Source organism: Mugil cephalus, chromosome 11, assembly GCF_022458985.1.
Source record: "Mugil cephalus isolate CIBA_MC_2020 chromosome 11, CIBA_Mcephalus_1.1, whole genome shotgun sequence".
NCBI lineage: Eukaryota > Metazoa > Chordata > Actinopteri > Mugiliformes > Mugilidae > Mugil > Mugil cephalus.
In genome coordinates, this window is record NC_061780.1 from 17617121 (window position 1) to 17636213 (window position 19093).

Here is a 19093-nt window from a genome sequence, read left to right on the forward strand (position 1 = left end):
GGCCTGCACTTCAAAGAGATGACTGCGACGTGACTTCACTGGGACGCACATCCACACACAATATTTAAGATCAGAAAAGACAGGCAGATTTCAACAGGTGGTTTTAAAGCCATTACACACCTGCAGTCTTTTACTTACACTCGAAGTAGTGTAATAGTAACTGCAGTGGCAAAGACAGTTTGAAGAGAAGTTTAACTGTTACGCTAGCTATTAGCTACAACTCTGGCATATCATTTTTGCTCATGTACTGATGTCACTGATGGTTCTTGCTTCTGCTCTTTGTCTGCACACATTTTCAGTGTAGAACAGTTTAGCAATGGATATTTGTTCACCAGGAGAATGAAAGCAGTGCTGGGAGAGCTTTCAGTCCAGACCCATTCCAGATTCAGATTCAGATCAGCCCTTTTGTTTTATTTCACGACTTTACGTCTGCTTAAGCTGTTCTTTAATTAGGGGTGGTTGTGTCAGTGCAGAGAGATGCGTGTTCAGTCTCAGACTCCTATACAGGACAAGGCAAAAAGTAAAACAAACTAAATATTGACGGAATGAAGGGCTCAGGCTCACAGCAAGCTACACCTCCCAGGATAATTGCTCATGATATTCCCCAAAGTTCTGCTGCTTATTCCTGGCCGTCGAGTCTTACAGTTGTAGAAATAGAAATAGGACACATAGAATATGCGTGTGGGGTTACACATTAGCTATGTGACATTGTGTTCTGCGGCCAGTTTTCTATCGGTTCGGGTCTTATTTGAGGAACCGATGACGATTCCCATTTTCGAAAGAACCTTTGAGTCAGGTGGTGATGGCAAGGATGTTTACTGAGTGAAATGTACCCAACAAGAAAAAGGACTGATTTAAAAATATTAAGATTCTTAATCATAAGAAGCGTAAAAAATGTTAATTATACATCAGAACACTTGAGGGACCCAATGGACAGGTGTGTTATGTGTGGTTCATTGCATGACAAAATACAAGTGACTCACAGTTCAATATCAACTTTTTTCTGTTTTTTTTCCCCAGTGACATCTCTGCTCTATGCGGTGGTAACTCTGCACCCACTTCCAGGAGTCTGTTAGTGATTGTGTATTTCCTTGTTTAAATAAATACTTGAGTAATTGAGCTTGTGCAAAGATCCAAAAAAGCAAAGAGCCTCATTTGGCCCCCTAACGCTATGTGGCCCCTGTGACAATGTCGCTGGCTGACTGGTACAGTCGGCGTGGACCCACTGGAGCTGGGAAGCTTGTGTTTTTACTGCACCATATGTAAACAACACAGGTCTTCTGGGGGTTTCCTACCACAGGCCCCATTTATATTCATCAGTTTGGCTTTTAAACATTCAGAATGTGAGGTTTTAGATAAAGGATGCTTGAAAAACATTCCAAATGTCATATATCCTGTGATATTATTTCAATATCTTCATTATTATGTCTTTACTGTCACTTAGTTGTCTCTTTTTGCTGTTTTCTGCATCTTATTGTATCTAATTGATAATGTACAGCATATATTGTGTTTAATTTATCCGCAGATGTCATTGGTTAAATAAGCAATATCTTGATTTCTGTTTAACTCCTCCCATATATGTCTTTGTGTTCATTAAATTTCAGAGAAGCTGTTTTGGCTGCGACGTTTTTTGCTGTTCATGGAAAGTTTTTTTCAGTGAAGGTTTGTTTTCACTTTAAAAAGATTCCAACTAACAACTCTTTTGTGTCTTCACTTTTTAAGTTTACCCGGCATTAAAGAGGAGTCCATGATGATGGTAATGATGGTGATGATCACCGAATGGCTCATGGTCGTAGGCGTAACGCGAGCACTGATTTTGGTTGGATAATCCCTTTAGATTTGAGAGGAGCCACTGCACTGTATCAAACCGCTGGCTCGGGGTTTCGTAATACACAGCACTACCTGCTGGTCACACGTAGGAACTGCATTCCAAACTCCAGCTCACACGTGCTCTTTTATTATGTGACTTTTAGGGGGGTTCTCGCAGCTGATTTCGCAGTGTCTAACTTCTTTCTGGATGATATATTTTTTATTTTTATTTTTATTTTTTTTTTGTGATCATACATTCATCATGGCACATATCAAGTCGACTTATACTGCCAGGGAGTGCGCACTGATGTTGGAGCTGTGTCACTTTCCACGCTGGGTATAGTTGTGATTGAACTCTCAATGAATGGGGGCATGGCGAGTTAATAATGCAAGTAGCTTTCTCTGGCTGATTGTCACTACTTGAGTTTGAAAGGGTGAGTCTCTCCCTCTCTCTCTCCCCCCACACACACTCTGTCGCTCCTCCTTACACCCCCCAAACCCCCCAAACCTTCCCCCTCGTATTAAAACAACACACCGATCTGTTGTAGCCCGGTAAAAGGGGCTTTGGAACCGCAGCAGCCCATAAAGGAGGCTGCACACACACATATCCGTCTGGAAGGAATTAGACAGCTGAAACAGCGGCAGAGAGACTTTTGGCCACTTCTGCGCGCTCTGTGAAACCTGGATGCTCGGGGAGACTGGGCTGTATAAATACTGATGAGCAAAAATACAACAGTTCTGGTACATATTTTATCAGTGTAGAGTTGTTGCTGGAAACTTTTTTATTATTTTTTTTTTTTTAAAATCTTCTTTTGAATGTGACTGACGCTGCCAGCGTTGATGGCTTTTTGAAGACCTTTCAAAATATGAATGAAACTGACAGAAGTTGATGGAGAAGAATATTTATCATTTTCTCATAGTCTACATTTTATTTATACTTTTTTACATGAATGATGCCAAAGTTGACTAACATGATGTTTGTGTCTGTGCACCAAAGATGCATGCGCTCCACGGCTAGTGACTGCAGACAGACTGTTAGAAGTTAAAGAGGAAATCCGTCGTTTTTTTTATTTTTGTTTTAGCTTCCAGCTGAAAACAGGAGGCGCACGTTTTCTTTCATTTCTTTCTTTTTTGTCTTCTTTTAATTAATGAGGACCATTTTGAGTGGATTCATGAAAGTCATTACTACTCAAACTTTGTCGCTACTTCTTCTGCCTGTGGAGCGGCACCAGAGTCGACGCAGTTGACCGCATCCTTTCTCAAGGACAGACGAGAGGACAGAAGCTGCTTCAAGGTAGGCGGCCACTGAGCATATATTCCAGGGACCCTGCAACGCGCTGACAGACGGTGATATCCGTTTTATCGGAAGACACTCATTCTTATCCAGAAGTGTTTTGGGAATTGTTCAAATTCAAGAATGAAAGTAAACATAACGATACGCAGAAGTGCAGTGTTTTAAACGGGGCTGGTTTCACGATTATAACTCATTAGTACCCTGTGCAACATTTAAATTCAGCGAAAGGAGTGATGCTTAAATTTGGGAGGCAAACTATCTGCGGCTGTTGTCATTTTATTTCTCCTCAAGCGCCGCAGCAGATAGTGCGTAAAGAGCCAAGAGCTCGTCTAAAAATGTTGTAAATAAGGAGCACATGTGTTAGCTGCCTTATTTAAACTGCTGTTAATTTCAAACGACAAAATATGTGTCTCAAAAGTGGAATCTGTTTACAAGAAACGACGTCTGAATTTATCCTTGTCCAGCTGTGCCGGGAAGAATGGAAACCATTCATTCGGATTACTCCGCTCGTCCTATAAATCAGTGGTTATATACTGAGAATAAACTAAATTGATGACGTCTTTGAGATTCGCGAGCCAATGAGATGACTGGATCGGACACGTTCAGCGTGTCTTGCCGTAGGAGCGCGTAATTTGATGCCGAATGTCGAAGCCAGTCATTTCACACGAGAATACAAGTAGCGTTTATCTTTTACACCAGCAGAAAGTGACTGTCGATGATAGCGTGACTAATATTAGCGGTGGCAAGCAGATATCTTGCTGATACGTTCATCAGTTAATCTCTCACCGTTTCCCCCACACACCCACCACACAAGCAACAGTATGCAGACATATGCCCAAAAGCAAATGAACATCTGTCACACCACTTTGGCATATTCTCTTCCTCCTTCCTGCTGCCTTCTCAGTGCACAGATAGCACTGTATGGCCCACGCCAGGAATGCCCATCTGTGAGTTGGATGAGTGAGCATTCTTGACATTCATCCATGGAGTAATAGTAAAGTTTTTTATCCAGTACAAGGAATCTGCTTCCTACACACCTGCATCATCTTTTCAAGATGCACCAAGCTGACCTCATGATTATATCCCCCCAAGTGTCAGTGTTTTTTTAAGGCTGTATCTCCAGTATTGTACCTTTTAAAGAAAATTTAAAGTAGCTTCCCCGCTAATCAGTGTCCCGTTTCTTACTTAGCTTACAGTGCAGATGTAGATGTTGACAAAAAAAAAAAAAAAACACATATGTGCATGAGTCGACCTTCCGTCCTTGTCAACATACCCGAACTAATACCAGCAGACTGTTTCTAATCAGTCCTCCAGGTAGTCCCTCTGCTGAGTGCAGGGCTCAGTGTACACTCGGGCGGGCAATGCAACTCCAGTGCTTGTTAAATTCAAGTTAAAGTAGATGTTATTTACTATGTATGGCAAACTTGCAATTGTCTACCATAGAAGGTAAAGCCTAAAGAAGTTGGAAAATTTACTTTTTTTGCAAAGTCACATACTGCAGACTCATCAGAGCTACAGGATGTTCTTCGAAGCAGAGCAGTTTACAGGAAGGCATTCCATGGCTGGCCTCCATTAGAGCTCACAACAAGTCTCACGTGCCATTACTGCTCTCAGCAAGGGTCCTAGTGTATAGCGCCTTGGGGTTCGCGACGACTGGGCAAACCTACTGACGCTAGAAGAGAGTGCATACAATATGAATACCACCACCGATCTACCTCATCTTTCTCGCATTAATGCCACAGTTTTTCCAGGTTCCCTTGGTATGGTAGCTTGGCAGCACTGAGGGCTTGAGTTGGGTTCCCACTACCTCATACTGAGTTGCACAGAGTATGACAGGGAGGGTTACTGCCATATATCCACGAGTTACAGTGCAAATTAAAGTAAGCCTCAGAAAGCAAGCAGTGTTTGTGGAGCTGCACCCCTGCAACACTCCGGTTTACCACCCATGCTATATACTGTGGCAAAGTTCAGGAAAACTTTAGATCTAAATCAGTGTCTTGAACTCTTTTTTATTCATTTATGCTGCCAGTCATACTGTGTTCATTCTTTCATTAATTTTTTCATTCATCCAATGGATGTGACGGTGGGCGTCATCATTATCTTTCGCGCACAATTGTGGTAACACAGAGTGCCATGAATGGACTTTTCTATTGTGTTATTTTAGAGCACTGCTGATAGCAGTCTGCGGTCAGACAGAGGAAGCGTCGGATCAATGGGTGACGCAGCGAGACGAGCCGGATTCCCAAATGCTGAGGCATTTTTAAACTTTCTGTGGCTTGTAGAAGAAAGAGAAGCCAAGCTGACTGTTTTCCCACAAACATGACAAGTTAAATTTCTCATTGTGCAAATGCTGAGAAGGAAGAAAAGGCAAAAGAAGAAACTCAAACAAGGGATGACACACAGGAATGCCGGAGAAGGAGGCATTCCCGACCTAGCCACATCTATACTTCGGAGTCTGCCACAGTGGCAGAGCTCCAGTGCCTCAGCTGGCGGCAAACCGGGCCAAGTCTGCCACTGCAACTCCAGTCTCTTACCCCCTCTCTCCCTCCCCCCTCCCTCCCTCCGTCTCTCACTTGCTTCTGTCCAACCTGCTTTAAATGCTCCGCTCCTTCGACTCACTCTGCTTCTCTTCTCCCACTCGCCTTCCTACAACGGTGATGAGTGAAAAGACTCATCCCTGGCCTCAGAACCGAAAGCGGATTTACCTCAGCATTCAATCTAATGCACAAATTGCAGCTTCCTCGTCCACGTTCCCTTTTAAGTTGAACCTAATTAAATGACCTCAACGGCTGCGGCAACAGAACAAGATAACAATCAGATAATGAAGACGCTGTTAGAGGTGCAGGGTAATGCAAAACACTTAACTAGAATGTCGTAACCTCTGCTCCTTTACCACTGTCAGACATACCGATTCTAATAAGATTCAGAAAGTGAGTGAGGAAATAAAGAGACACTGGAGGATGGAGGAGAGAGGAAAAGGGGAGTGTAAAAAAAAAACTTGTAACGTTGAGCCATTGCCAGTTTGGGCCCTGACCACCTGATTCCAATAATGTGGGGAGTAGCGCAGTGGATGGTGTTTCGCTGTGGTTCTTATAATGACCCTCACAATATCTGTGACCCCATGTGGGGGCTGGGGGGTATGCCTAAATGATTCATATTAAGAAGACATTTCTATCATGAATTCACCACCTACTACATTAGAAAGCATGGAAGCAGACATGTATTTGCAACTCAGCCAACGCTCCAGTCTTTCCATACCGCTCCCTCTCCACTTATCTTCTCAAGAGCCTTTCCTGCGTCCACCTACAGCCATCACGAGGGCCATCTCCACTTTTAATGCTTTTTTAATGCACCCTGGCTTCTTCCGGCACTGCCCTGTATACACAGAGACATAACTTGATGCACACAGAAGATCACTTTATGCATCGCTCGTGCACACTCCAGACCATGTGTCTCTTCCAAAGTGTTATTTTTTTCTTCTTTCTGTTGGCAGATAGTTCACTTGAGATTTCGTAGGTGTGCATGACTTCAGCAGGTCTGCTTTTCTAATACTGTCGTGATGGCAACATAAAATTTTTTCCAGTATATCCTCAGTGGATCCCAAGGCTTAGGGTTAGAAAACCATAAATATAATTAACAACATCTTTGTGTGACTCTATCTGCTGTCAGTTCATAGAGACATAGGCATTGCTAATGGTATTTGCCAGTCTTAAACCATAGTCATGCCCAGTATACCAGCCGGCTCTCACTGACGTTTAATCCGTGAATAGCACCCTTCACGCCAGCGCCACTGATTTGTGAATGTCATGCCTCCAGCCAGTGACTGCTGACTCATACTAACATAACGATGTAAACTTTATGATATCTCAGCTCCACACAGACACCATCAGCTGTCCTTGTGGGTCACTGTGCAGAGCGCACACACACGTAGAATGAATGTGAAATATAGTTCCTACAGTGCGAAGACACACGGACGCAGTCTGGTGAGCGCTGTTATATTTTATGTTCCGTCACAGGCCTTGAACTGGAACCCCGCTGACAGAAATTCCACTGCTCTCATGTGAGCCAACCCATCTCTTCCTCTTTGTAGCGCGCATATATGTCATCATACCACACAATGGATAAAACACACGGTTCACACATGGGCAGTGTTTGGCAACTACCCTGAGTCAATGGCATTCTCGTTACATCAGACAGGCCACATGTTCGTCTGACAGCTGTCCACCCTGCAGGGTTTGTCACAAGCATAATGAGTGATTTAATACTGTCAAGAAAATCACCTCAAGCTGAGGACCAAGAATCGGTTCTATAATCTCAACCTTAAGTTCAATTTCTATGGATAATATCAGTTTCCATTATAGCAGGTTGCAGGTTGTGCATTTGGTCAGACAACTACGTAGCACTACAAAAGCACACTGTAAATGGCTGTAACAACTAGTACTTTTCAGTACCATATTATGACAATACAATGTTCTGCTGAGAAACGTTTGGATCTGGCATTAGTGTGGATGTCATTTAAACATGTACCACCCACCTAGACCACATCAGATGACCTGACATAGACACACACACAAAAATATTTTGTCCCAAACTACTCAAATATCTGTGGGATGCACTAGAACAAGCCTGATCCACAGGGGCCCCTCCCCTCAACCCATAGGACCCAAAGACCCCCCACTAACAACGTCCTGTTGTCAGACACCACAAGACACCCTTCCTACAATTCGTTCATTCATTTATGCATTCATTTCATTCATTCATTGGCTTAAGATTATTCATCAGTGTAATGTTATCTTTGAGACAGAGATGGTGGGAGTTTCACTCTTGGGACCGCAAATAGCGTCAGAGTGAAACTGCAGCAGCATCCAACACAAGGTCACCATTGGGTTGAACACACGCACACACACATGTCATAAAAATGAGACAGTGACGGGGTTCTATCCCTCACACATGCCAAGACATAAAAACAAACCGAAAGCTGGAGTGACATCATCAACACGTGTTAATAACACGTTCGGCTTGAGTAGTTACATGCCATATACCGACACGCAAAGATACACATACACGCTCCACAGTGACATCATCCAAAGGTCGACAACACCACTGTCAGAGATATTGCTCTGATTAGAGGGTTTGTCTCACAGGACCCGGGGGCCATAATGCACTGTGACTAACGTTAAGACTGCAGTTTGTCTTTCTGCTGTCTGATCTTGCCGTATATCTGACCTTTGTACGCCCCAAAATTGTTCATGAGACGTGTCAAAGAGAAGAGCAACCTAAAATTCACTTGGTGTGTAGAGAGGGGAAAGCCCTCGGAACACAACCTAAATATAGTTTCACAGTTTGGCTTTATAATTTGACCATAAACTGTTAAGCAGAGCAAGAATTTCACATCAGCGGAGTGTGGCCTATAAACTGGTCAAAAGCAACAAACACTGTGTGGAGTTTACACCTTCTCTGTGTCTGCTGTGGTTTCCTCAAAGTTTTTTTTTTTAGGTTTTCTCCCACAGCCCAAAAGGTGAAAGGAAAACTATAAATTCCTAGTTGATATGTACGTTTTGCTGATGTGCTTATCGTTGGGTACATATTGTGCGGTTTGTTGACACCCTTTTAGTCTTCTCGAGTTCATTTAAAGTGTGTTGCACAGAGACAAGGTGAAGCAGTTCATTCGGCACTACCTTGTATAGTTGTAAACACACATGAACAGGCTGTAGTAGGTCAGCTTAACACAATTAAAATGTGTATTTTTACAGACACACAGTCTTTCGAACGCTTGGCATTAGTGAAATGAGCTTTTATATGTACATATGTGTGTGTGTCAGGGGTCTTGTAAATGAGCGGCTGACGTTAAGAGGCTTGCCACGTGCCAGAGGGGGCCAGCTACACTGGTTGTGGCCTTCTCATCCAGCGATCAAATGAACAAGGCATTATGTCCAAGCCAAGGGGCGTGAGCATGGGTGTCTCTCCGTCTCTCGGCTTCTGCTGCTCTCTTAGTGTGTCGCGCTTTGTTTTTCTCATCTTTCCAGTGATCTGTCACTTTTTCAGCTCACCATTATCCGCTTTCCTCTCCCTACGAAGCTTATCCTGCCCCTCCTTTACGACTTTCTCCCTTTATCACTCCGTTCAGTACTCTCCTCCTCCCACCATCTGTCTTTTGTGTTTAGGTGTGGTGTGAGGAACTCTGACCAAATTACAAACATCTCTTGGCCCTGTGTTCACTTCGTTTGATGACTTTATTGCCCGCTCTGCTTTACGTGCGCTGCATGTCTAAGCCAAATGTACATCATCTGTATGTGTGTGGATGAAGCGTGAGGAGCAGTTTCAAAGCTTAGTGTTTTGTCTCCGGGTGTTGCCACCTTGGCAGCGTCTGACCCCACTTAAGTTCAAGTTAAATCAAAAAATGAGACAAAAGGGTGACGTTTCCAGTGCAGGTGACACCAGAACAGAACTCACTTGTTGCTCAAAGTGGCTGAGGATTATGATGATTATGCACACGTTTAAGCTCTCATTAAATTTTGAGTGAATGGTTAAATTAACTATAGAGACCAAAGTCATTTTTTTGTGCCCAGCTGTGTTTATTTCTGCTGTAAATTTGAGAATTTTAACACAAAGGTCGCTGGGAATGGACTCACATCTGGAGCCAGCTTCAAGTGGCCGTTTACAGAAGTACAGTTTTTTTTTTTTTGGCTCAATTTTCAGCCGCAGATGTTGAGGCCTGATATGCAGTGCATCTGTAGCTTACATGGTGTTATAGACATGATCATATAAATATTTTTTGTTCGGTTCACTGAATGTACGCCCAGGTCTTTTGATGCAGCTGTTTGAAATGCACCTGAAAAGCTTAAATAATGTTAATGTCCCACAACGGGCGGCGTCACACTGAGTCAGTGACCAAAGGACTTTAACCCTCCCGATGTCAAAAGGTCACACTCTCTCCTCTGCACAATAGGTATGTTTTTCATCATGTTTAAAGCAGTTCATTGCCACACCCGTCTTCTCTTTACTGAACATCTTCATCCTATGTAAAAGTTTTTACTTGCAGCACTGTCTTCAGGGAGTCGCAGTAGGGATGCAAACAGGCAACATTAGAGAATCTTAAAAGCTCTTGTCTTCTTCTTCTTCTTCCCACGGAGATATAAACAGATGACATCACAGGGTGGTCCGCTCTGAGTTGAGCCGAGCCGAGCCACGCTGAGTGGGTCTCCGTTGGCCTGCCAAACAGATGGCGGTAGCAACATAATAACGGCTGGAAACAAACTTCAAGTGTTTGAGCCGAAAGATTTTGTGCAGCAAGGCCCAGTAAGGCTCATGAAAGGCTGCTTCTCAGGATTTAGACACAAAAGCAGTGGACTTTCTCCAACGGTCCTCACATAAAAACGCAGCGAATAATCCGTCTAGATCAGATCTCCTTATAAGGTTTTTTTTTTGACCTGAAATGCTCGGATTTCGGTTTCTGCAGATAAAATAATTATCGTAATCACCGTTTCTCCCTAACATCTAAAGAGTGCTCGGAGCTTGGATGGCTGACAGGGGCAGCCAGCTGGTTGGTTAATTAGGTCAAGAAATCTTGCAAATGTGCGCCCACCCACAGTAAAGGGGGAGTTGGAACAATCGGCTACTCACAACTGTCTGACATTTAGACAGGGAGTTTGGGAAGGGGTAGACAGAGGGGGGGAAGGGGAAAGAGGGGGTGAAAATAAAAGGGAGACCTTACAGTTTTCTCTACCTGGGTTTGTTGTAGCGAAACATAAAAGGTTTATGTGCCTGGACATATGCAATGAATAAGCATTTTCCATATTTTATGCATTGCAATTAAATCATTGTATTTAATATGAGGCTCCAAATTTCCCTGTACATTTTCAGATGTGTTAGAATGAAAATGGAACGTAAAAACAGTCAGTGTGAAACTTTTACCCCAAACTAAATTGAATCCTTTTCTTTTGTCCATAGATGAAGTGTCAAAGAGTTCTCACTTACCTGAGGATATTTGGGACCACCATGTTCGGGGTGTCCCTCCTGGTGGGCATCTCCACCGCCTACATCATGGGCTACCAGTTTTTCACCACAGCCCGCAATCACCTATCCTTCGGCTTGTACGGCGCCATCTTGGTCGTCCACCTCATCATCCAGAGCCTGTTTGCACTCTTAGAACACCGAAACATGCGGCGATCCTTGGAGACGCCGATCAAACTGAACAAATCCCTGGCGCTGTGCATCGCGGCGTACCAAGAGGACCCGAACTACCTGAGAAAATGCCTGGTGTCGGTGAAGAGGCTGACTTACCCGGGGATCAAGGTGATCATGGTGATCGACGGGAACTCGGACGACGACCTGTACATGATGGATATTTTTAAAGAGATCATGGGATGGGACAAATCGGCAACGTACGTGTGGAGGAGTAATTACCACAGCAGAGGGCCGGAGGAGACGGATGAGAGCTACGCCGAGAGCCTTCAGCAGATCTCCAGGCTGGTGCTGGGCAACAAGTGTGTGTGCATCATGCAGAAATGGGGAGGGAAGAGAGAGGTCATGTATACGGCCTTCAAAGCACTGGGGAGGAGCGTGGACTATGTGCAGGTAAGGCGGACAAATTAGAAACCTGTTCATTTGATTAACAGGGGCATATTGAAGAAGTCAGTTGTTCTCTTATATTTTTGGACACATGTTCACACACACACACACACACACACAGGTAAGAAGACAAGGACAGGTGACATCTGAATAGTAGCAGGAGAAGGTGAGAGTGTAAGCTAGACTGAAGGATATCCAAACTAGCAAGCACAAAATGATGACAGAGGGAAAACAGAAAGAGAGACGATGAAGAGGAGTAAGGAGAGCCGTGCCAAGCCAAATACGGGCTCCACAAAGAGCTTTTTGTGTTGCTTTTAGGCGGACGGTGGCTGTGTGCATCGTGTTGTGAAGTGTAGCATGAAGAGGGGCAGCAGTAGCTGGTGTCTAAGTGTAAAAACAGATCTGTTTCACGGGGCTGAGTGTTACATCATGTACATGAGTGGTATTCAGAGTCAGAGCCCACAGCTGTGTAGCAGAGACAGGTTACATTTTTATGCATATATAAGCTAAAAAGAAAAATGTATTTTTTATCATACAGTCAGCTTTTTTAGGCCTAAATGGTTATATTTGGGGAACTCTTTGGCAAATCCACTTCCCTGGCGTCTGTCTTTATACAGTCTCCATTGTGTGCTGGTGTGGACTGAAATATAAACAGTGCCTAAAAACATTAACAGCAGTGCCAAGTAGTTAAAGTCATGAGCTGAAGCAGCAGAAACTTATTTTATCCTGCAGGCAGTGATTGTTAAAAGAAATGTGGGCTGTTGAGGAGATATATCGTCTGATCATTATCAGGGTCAAAGAAGTAATTTGTAATAAATTTGCTCACTAGGGGAGTCTCCGGCTTTGGCCTTACTTGGTCCGCTGTGACTAGTAGCTGTCAGTGGCTAATGTCAGCTAACGCAACAGTGTCACATAAGTGCCACTTGGAGCCACGGTGAGCCCCACTAACACGGTCTCACATTAAACTGTGTATCTGGAGAGTCAAATTAATTTGAAGGGTGGAGTGGTCATGTGTCATAGTCTGGGCTACACATGACTCCACGCCTTTTTCCCATAATCTACTATTAAATGGTGTGATATGTTATTTCCAATGACAATGTTGTTCTTTTTATGAATGAATGAACGACTGTGTTAAGCTACGGAGAATAATGGGCGGTTTGTCCGTGACCCACAGTCTATCTCACTGCAGTTTATCTACCTTTTTTAATGTGAACACTATTCAACGTACTGTAGGTTTCATGAAACTGGAAAGATGAAGTGAATTTGAGAATTAGCTTGTGCACAAGTAACAGTTTTGTAGGTAAATGATCAACGTATTACCGTGTCCCAATTGTTCTGTAATATTCAAAAGAGTGCTGTTATAGACAAGACAAGAACATTTAATGAGTGAGTATTATATATATATATATATATATATATATATATATATATATATATATATATATATAAAGGAGAGTTGGTAAAAAATAATAATAATAAAAATAATAATAATAATAAATAATAAATAAAATAAATAATAACTTTGTGCTTTTGTCTTATCTAACACCTGCAGCTGGTTTCAGCCTGCCCCAAAGACAGATTTCCAATGAACTTAGTTGCAGCGCTGCCAGTAATCATGCCGGTACCCATCAACATTTAAGATCGGGAGTTACATACCTTTCCACTATCATCAGACGCTACGCATAATAAACAACATCTGATGTTAGTAAATGGGGATTGGGTTTGTTTTTAACGCCTGCTTTTTTTAATCAGGAACATTACCATTTATAGAAGGGAGAGCTACAAAAGAACATAGGAAAGATAGTGGGGCGATGGCCGAACATGTTTCAGATGAAAGCAGTTACTCTGATCTCTGGCGCACGAGATTTTACGCAGTTCAGATTGGTACTTTTCACTCAGACCATTGTTGTGTGGAATTGGAGTTAAGCTCATCTTTTCTCCACACGTTTAATTTATCAGCACAGAGAATGCTACTTGTCTCACACGGATGCATGCGTCTTTGCCTCTCTAATATGAGTTTGCTTCCTATCTGAACACATGGATACAGGTGAATTTTGGTCAACTCACTATTTTGTTTGTGGGGTTTTCCTAAGGTGTGCGACTCTGACACTATGCTGGACCCGGCATCATCAGTGGAGATGGTGAAGGTTCTGGAGGAGGACCCAATGGTGGGAGGCGTCGGAGGAGACGTACAGGTAGATTAAAAAAGATTGTCAGCATGTTCTTCTGCACCTGTCACATTTAGAAAACAAGTACAAGTATTAGTAGAGTTGCAATCTAAACTGTATTTAAAATGTTCTCCTTTGTTTTTTTTGTTTTTTTTTTTGATTATCAATCCCTCCATAGATCCTAAACAAATATGAGTCATGGGTTTCCTTCCTGAGCAGTGTACGGTACTGGATGGCCTTCAACATTGAGCGGGCATGCCAGTCTTACTTCGGCTGCGTTCAGTGCATCAGTGGACCGTTAGGAATGTACCGAAACTCCCTCCTGCACGAGTTTGTTGAGGACTGGTACAATCAGACCTTCATGGGATCCCACTGCAGTTTTGGGGATGACCGTCATCTCACAAACAGAGTTCTTAGCCTCGGGTATGCAACCAAATACACTGCACGCTCAAAGTGCCTTACAGAGACGCCGATTACGTATCTGCGGTGGCTCAATCAACAGACTCGATGGAGTAAGTCATATTTTAGAGAATGGCTCTACAACTCCATGTGGTTCCACAAGCACCATCTATGGATGACTTATGAGGCCGTGATCACCGGCTTCTTCCCATTTTTTCTCATCGCCACTGCGATCCAACTCTTCTACCAGGGTAGGCTATGGAATATTCTGTTGTTCTTACTCATCGTGCAAGCAGTGGCACTGATTAAGTCGTCATTCGCAAGCTGCCTCAGAGGTAACATAGTCATGGTGTTCATGTCGTTCTATTCTGTACTGTATATGTCTAGCCTGTTACCAGCCAAAATGTTTGCGATAGCAACAATCAACAAGTCTGGATGGGGGACATCTGGGAGGAAAACAATTGTGGTGAACTTCATCGGCCTGATTCCAATATCGGTCTGGTTCACCATCCTCTTCATTGGGATTATATACACAATAATATTACAGACTAGAAGACCCTTTCCCGAATCGGAGAAGCTTGTTCTAATCATAGGGGCAGTCGTGTATGCCAGTTACTGGGTCATACTGTTGACATTGTATACAGTGCTCATAAACAAGTGTGGGAAGAGGAAGAAGGAAACACACTATGATATGGTGCTGGACGTATGACTTACAGACTACGGTCTTCCTTTACCACTGAACTCTCTTGGGTTGCCCTCACATTGTTGTTGGTATTTAAAGGTTTTGCAGGTGCAGAGCAGCTCTGGAGGCAAAATCGGCTGAGTTCAACCAAAATGGGAAAAGAACGAGAGGTTTTTTGTTTATTTTTTTTTTAACTTGAATGGTAAACGCATATAAACAGCAGTGACTGTGACCATAACATTCATGACCTGCGTGTTCGTTAGTTAATTTTACCTAGATTTGCTTAATCTAAGATGTTCAGCCAAAGGTCAACTCATCGAGGCTGACTAGCTAAGTCAGAATGTCAAGATTACCAATATTACAGTTGGCAGCGAGAGTGCTAGGCTTTGTAATATTAGCTACCTCTTACCCATGTCATTTTCACTGGGCTTCAGTCTAACATTCGTAACTTTGGTAAAAAAAACTGTGGATTTTAGCTTCCTCCATTGGGGTTTAACTTCACCTGTATGAATATTTTACCTCCAGAGCACCATTGCGTCTATAAGTATGCGCACCTCAACTAAAAATCTATGTGTTGCACCCACTACAGGGAAGCCATTTGAAAAGGCCTACCGAGGTTACTCCACTAAATGACTGCATCACATTGTTGGTTGCATCAGAAACAGTTAAAGGTGCTGATAGAGGCTATCATCAGCAGCATGCCATTAGTTTAATAGTGGATATTCAGTGAGGATCTAATGAATAGCTGAGGTGCCCACTCTAACGTGAAAAAACAAAATAGAAATACACCTGTCTCAGCATTAAAAGTTTCGGGGGCAATGCATGGGCATACCTTTTTAGTGTTTATATCTGTTTTGGGAAGAACTTTCAATATCAAAGGATGGAGGGGTGCCGAAAGGGCTTTAAAAATGGAGAGCTGCTCACTTTCTTGCATTGCACCCATGTCATATGGGAAATACATGAACTTCCCTGTACTCTTCGCCTGTTAATCATCAGGCAGTAAACAACACATCTGGAATTGGTACAAAAAAAATCAGATAACCGGCCTACCTTGCCTCTGATGCCAGCAACAAGAAAGCACTTGTCACGTACTCTGTGGAATTCTTATTTCAACAGGTTGTAACCTAAGTGTGACTCCTACCATCCCTCTACTCTGTACAGCTAAGTTGTGACAAGTTGCAATGCTTGAGTTTAAAATTAAATCAAATAGGTCACTCACACGCTGAATGTGTGTTCGTGAATGTGAAACCATCATACCATACAAACATGTTTGCTGTTATTCCCATATGACATGTCTGCGTGATTTTCCTCATCGTTTACAAAGTGAAGAATCTCAGACTGATCGCTGACTGGTAGATGTAATCTCCACTTGATCAGGTGAACATGTGACCACAAGAGAAGGGGGGTGTATCATTGCTGCTGTGACTGTGTTGTTTTTACAGGAACAATGAGTTTTGTGTTTCTCCTTTTTGTTATATGAATCGTGGGTGTATGTTGCAAAAGTGTTGTTGTTTTTTTAACACTATTATTGTTAATGTATTTCTTTCTACCAAGTTGAATGATAACCACCAAGCAGACAAGGTGGACGTGTTCCAATCCAAAGACATTGTGATTTTTACCTTTCATGCTGTATGCCCTTCACTCTGTTCCGTTCTTCTCATATTGCATCAGTGTGGCTACATTACTTCTAGCTATGTTGAAAAATACAGGTGAAAGACTGAATGAGAGAAAATGATGCCACAATATGAGAAAAAGAACTACCTGAGAATAGGAACTTGATTAAGGGCACTTGATGGAAGGAACAGCATTGTGGACTGAAGCAAGTCTGGTGTTTGCTACAGACCAGGAGCAGACATGAGTTTAAAGGGATAGCTTGGATACTTTAAAGTGGGGTTGTAAGCGGTACTTACCCATAGTTAGTGTATTACCTAGAGTAGATGGTGACTGGCAAGCTCCCAGTTTTTAGATAGAAGTGCCAACAAAACCAAGCATTGAACTGAAAAAGAATCAGTATCAAACAGGAAAGTAGTAAGAATTGTAATTTTACTTAACAGAACATGGAATTTAACATTGGTGTTTAAATCTATGACAACATTTGTGTCTTAAAAACACCAAAGTCACAGACAGTAAATACTAGTAGCAGGCCAGCCGTGTTCAACGATGTAAATTTGCAATAGTTTGCAGTGTAAAAGCAGTATGGAGTATGATGACTTTGTAAAGAGTGTTGATCAATATACACACTCTAAATGGGGCGTACACTTGAACTGATACCGATTTATTTAAGTTGTCCCCTCTGCATCCACAAACTAAGAGCATCAACTATGGATAAGCACCTCATCCCACTCCATTTCAAAGAAACTGAACTACCCTTAAATTCTTAACGCACTTTTATATATCTCCCGTCATCCAGCATCATGCTTGACGTAATCGAGATGAAATACCTCAGTGGTTCTCTTTGCATTGCATCAAGGCGTCAGGGTGCCGCTCAGAGACTGACGCATCGTGACGGTCTCAAGTTAATTTATGATCTGTTTGTGATATCAGATATGAAGGTGTCCTTTTTATACACAGCTCCTTCCTAAGTAAAAGCTGGACTTCTCTGCCTTGTCGGCCCTTTGCTGTAGCCGTTTACTTCTTTTTACTTTGTATTTTTTAATGAATTTTTATATACATAGACATTTTTATTCTATTTTTGCTTAGCTACCAAAGATTTTTTTTTTTTAATTTTAAGTTTCATTCATGTTTTTATAAGAAAAAATGGAAAAAAGTGTATTTGTTGTGTTTCCAACTGCTCTGACAGTTACTTGTATATCTGACCAAATAATGTGAAATGATGAGCTGGTAATTTTCAACACAAAAAATGCAATTGGTAGGGATAAGTTATTGATTTCAAGAGAAATTGCAAGAGTTGAACCTGTGTTTTTGTACTTTGTACCTAGTTAGGAAACCAGCATATTTATTTAAGACCATTCTGTGGTTTATAGGAGACTGTATTCATGTAAAACCCATAAGGTTCCATATGTCTACACTGCAAAAACAATAAATACATTCAGAAATGATCTTTAATGTAAACCACATGTGAACATGATTGTTACAGTTTTTTTTTTCTTCTTGAAACTATGTATATGAAGTTGTGCCTTAATTAAAAGGAGGCTGAAGATTTTCTACGCAAAAAAACATTCAGAAACATTTGCACAAATATGTAATAGTCTGCAAATTTTGTATAAGTTGTGAGGTGCCTTAATAAGCAATGAAATGAGTGACATTTTATGCCGTTTTAATTTTTTTTGGTATTATTTCAAGGTGTAATAAGTGACTGACAGCTGAACTATGTCAAACTAGTCATGGGCAGTATTATCATAAAGCACTTTTGTGTTGTGCCAAATAAAAACAACCATTGTTTTAATTTGCAGGTGTCAAGTGTGTTAATTTAGCTTGTTGTTGGTTCTTCAAAATCCAGAGTTCTCTTCTTCCCACGCGACTGCATCAGCATTTAAAAACAACAAAGATAAAACCACACACACACACACACACACACACATACAATATTACAGCCAAAAACGCCATGGAAGAGCAGGATTCCCCCTAATCAGGACTTGTTAGGGCAGGTTTTATTTCAGCATGTGTGGAGAAAACCAACATTAGTTCTGCACTTATGTTGAAAATATTCCAAAGCTAAACCCTAGCTTTTGAGCAATTTTTCATTTTAGTTTTGTATCGTTTCCATGAAGATAAGTACCTTAATTGTTGTTTTTTTTTTTCATTCCCACCTTTAAACCAGCAATTTGGAATTGTAAAAGTCCAATCGCAGCCTCTCCTAAGCCATTCATTCTTTTTCCACACTTGATTTTGCCAATTTTGTTGAAACCTTTTGGCCGAGGAGCAATGCGTGTGTACAGCTGCCACCTTAAAAACTATTTTATTAGGGAGATACCTGTCATCATCCAAACAGATGCTGTTGTCCATGTGTGGGAGTACTCATGCACTGGCATGAGCACATTGTTTGAATGAAAAGTTTAGATTTTCAGAAATGTAATCAGTCTGGCCCAAATTATAGTTTGATGTTGTTGCGTAGTGAACTGGCCAGTGTGCAATGCAAACTGAAACCATGTTCTCCCTTTCGGTTTACTTTTTTTTTTTTTCTTGTGTGGTCAGTCCAAATAAATGGAA

General features: G+C 42.0%; 1 protein-coding gene across 1 annotated transcript; it reads left to right on the plus strand.

The window, feature by feature from the left end:
- The first annotated feature begins 2387 nt into the window (after positions 1 to 2387).
- On the plus strand, positions 2388 to 18329 carry has2 (hyaluronan synthase 2). Its single transcript, XM_047597812.1, has 4 exons — positions 2388 to 3103; positions 11054 to 11680; positions 13768 to 13869; positions 14021 to 18329. Exons 2-4 carry the CDS (start codon positions 11054 to 11056, stop codon positions 14948 to 14950), a joined length of 1659 nt encoding a protein of 552 aa, XP_047453768.1. The 5' UTR covers positions 2388 to 3103; the 3' UTR covers positions 14951 to 18329.
- Positions 18330 to 19093: the final 764 nt, after the last annotated feature.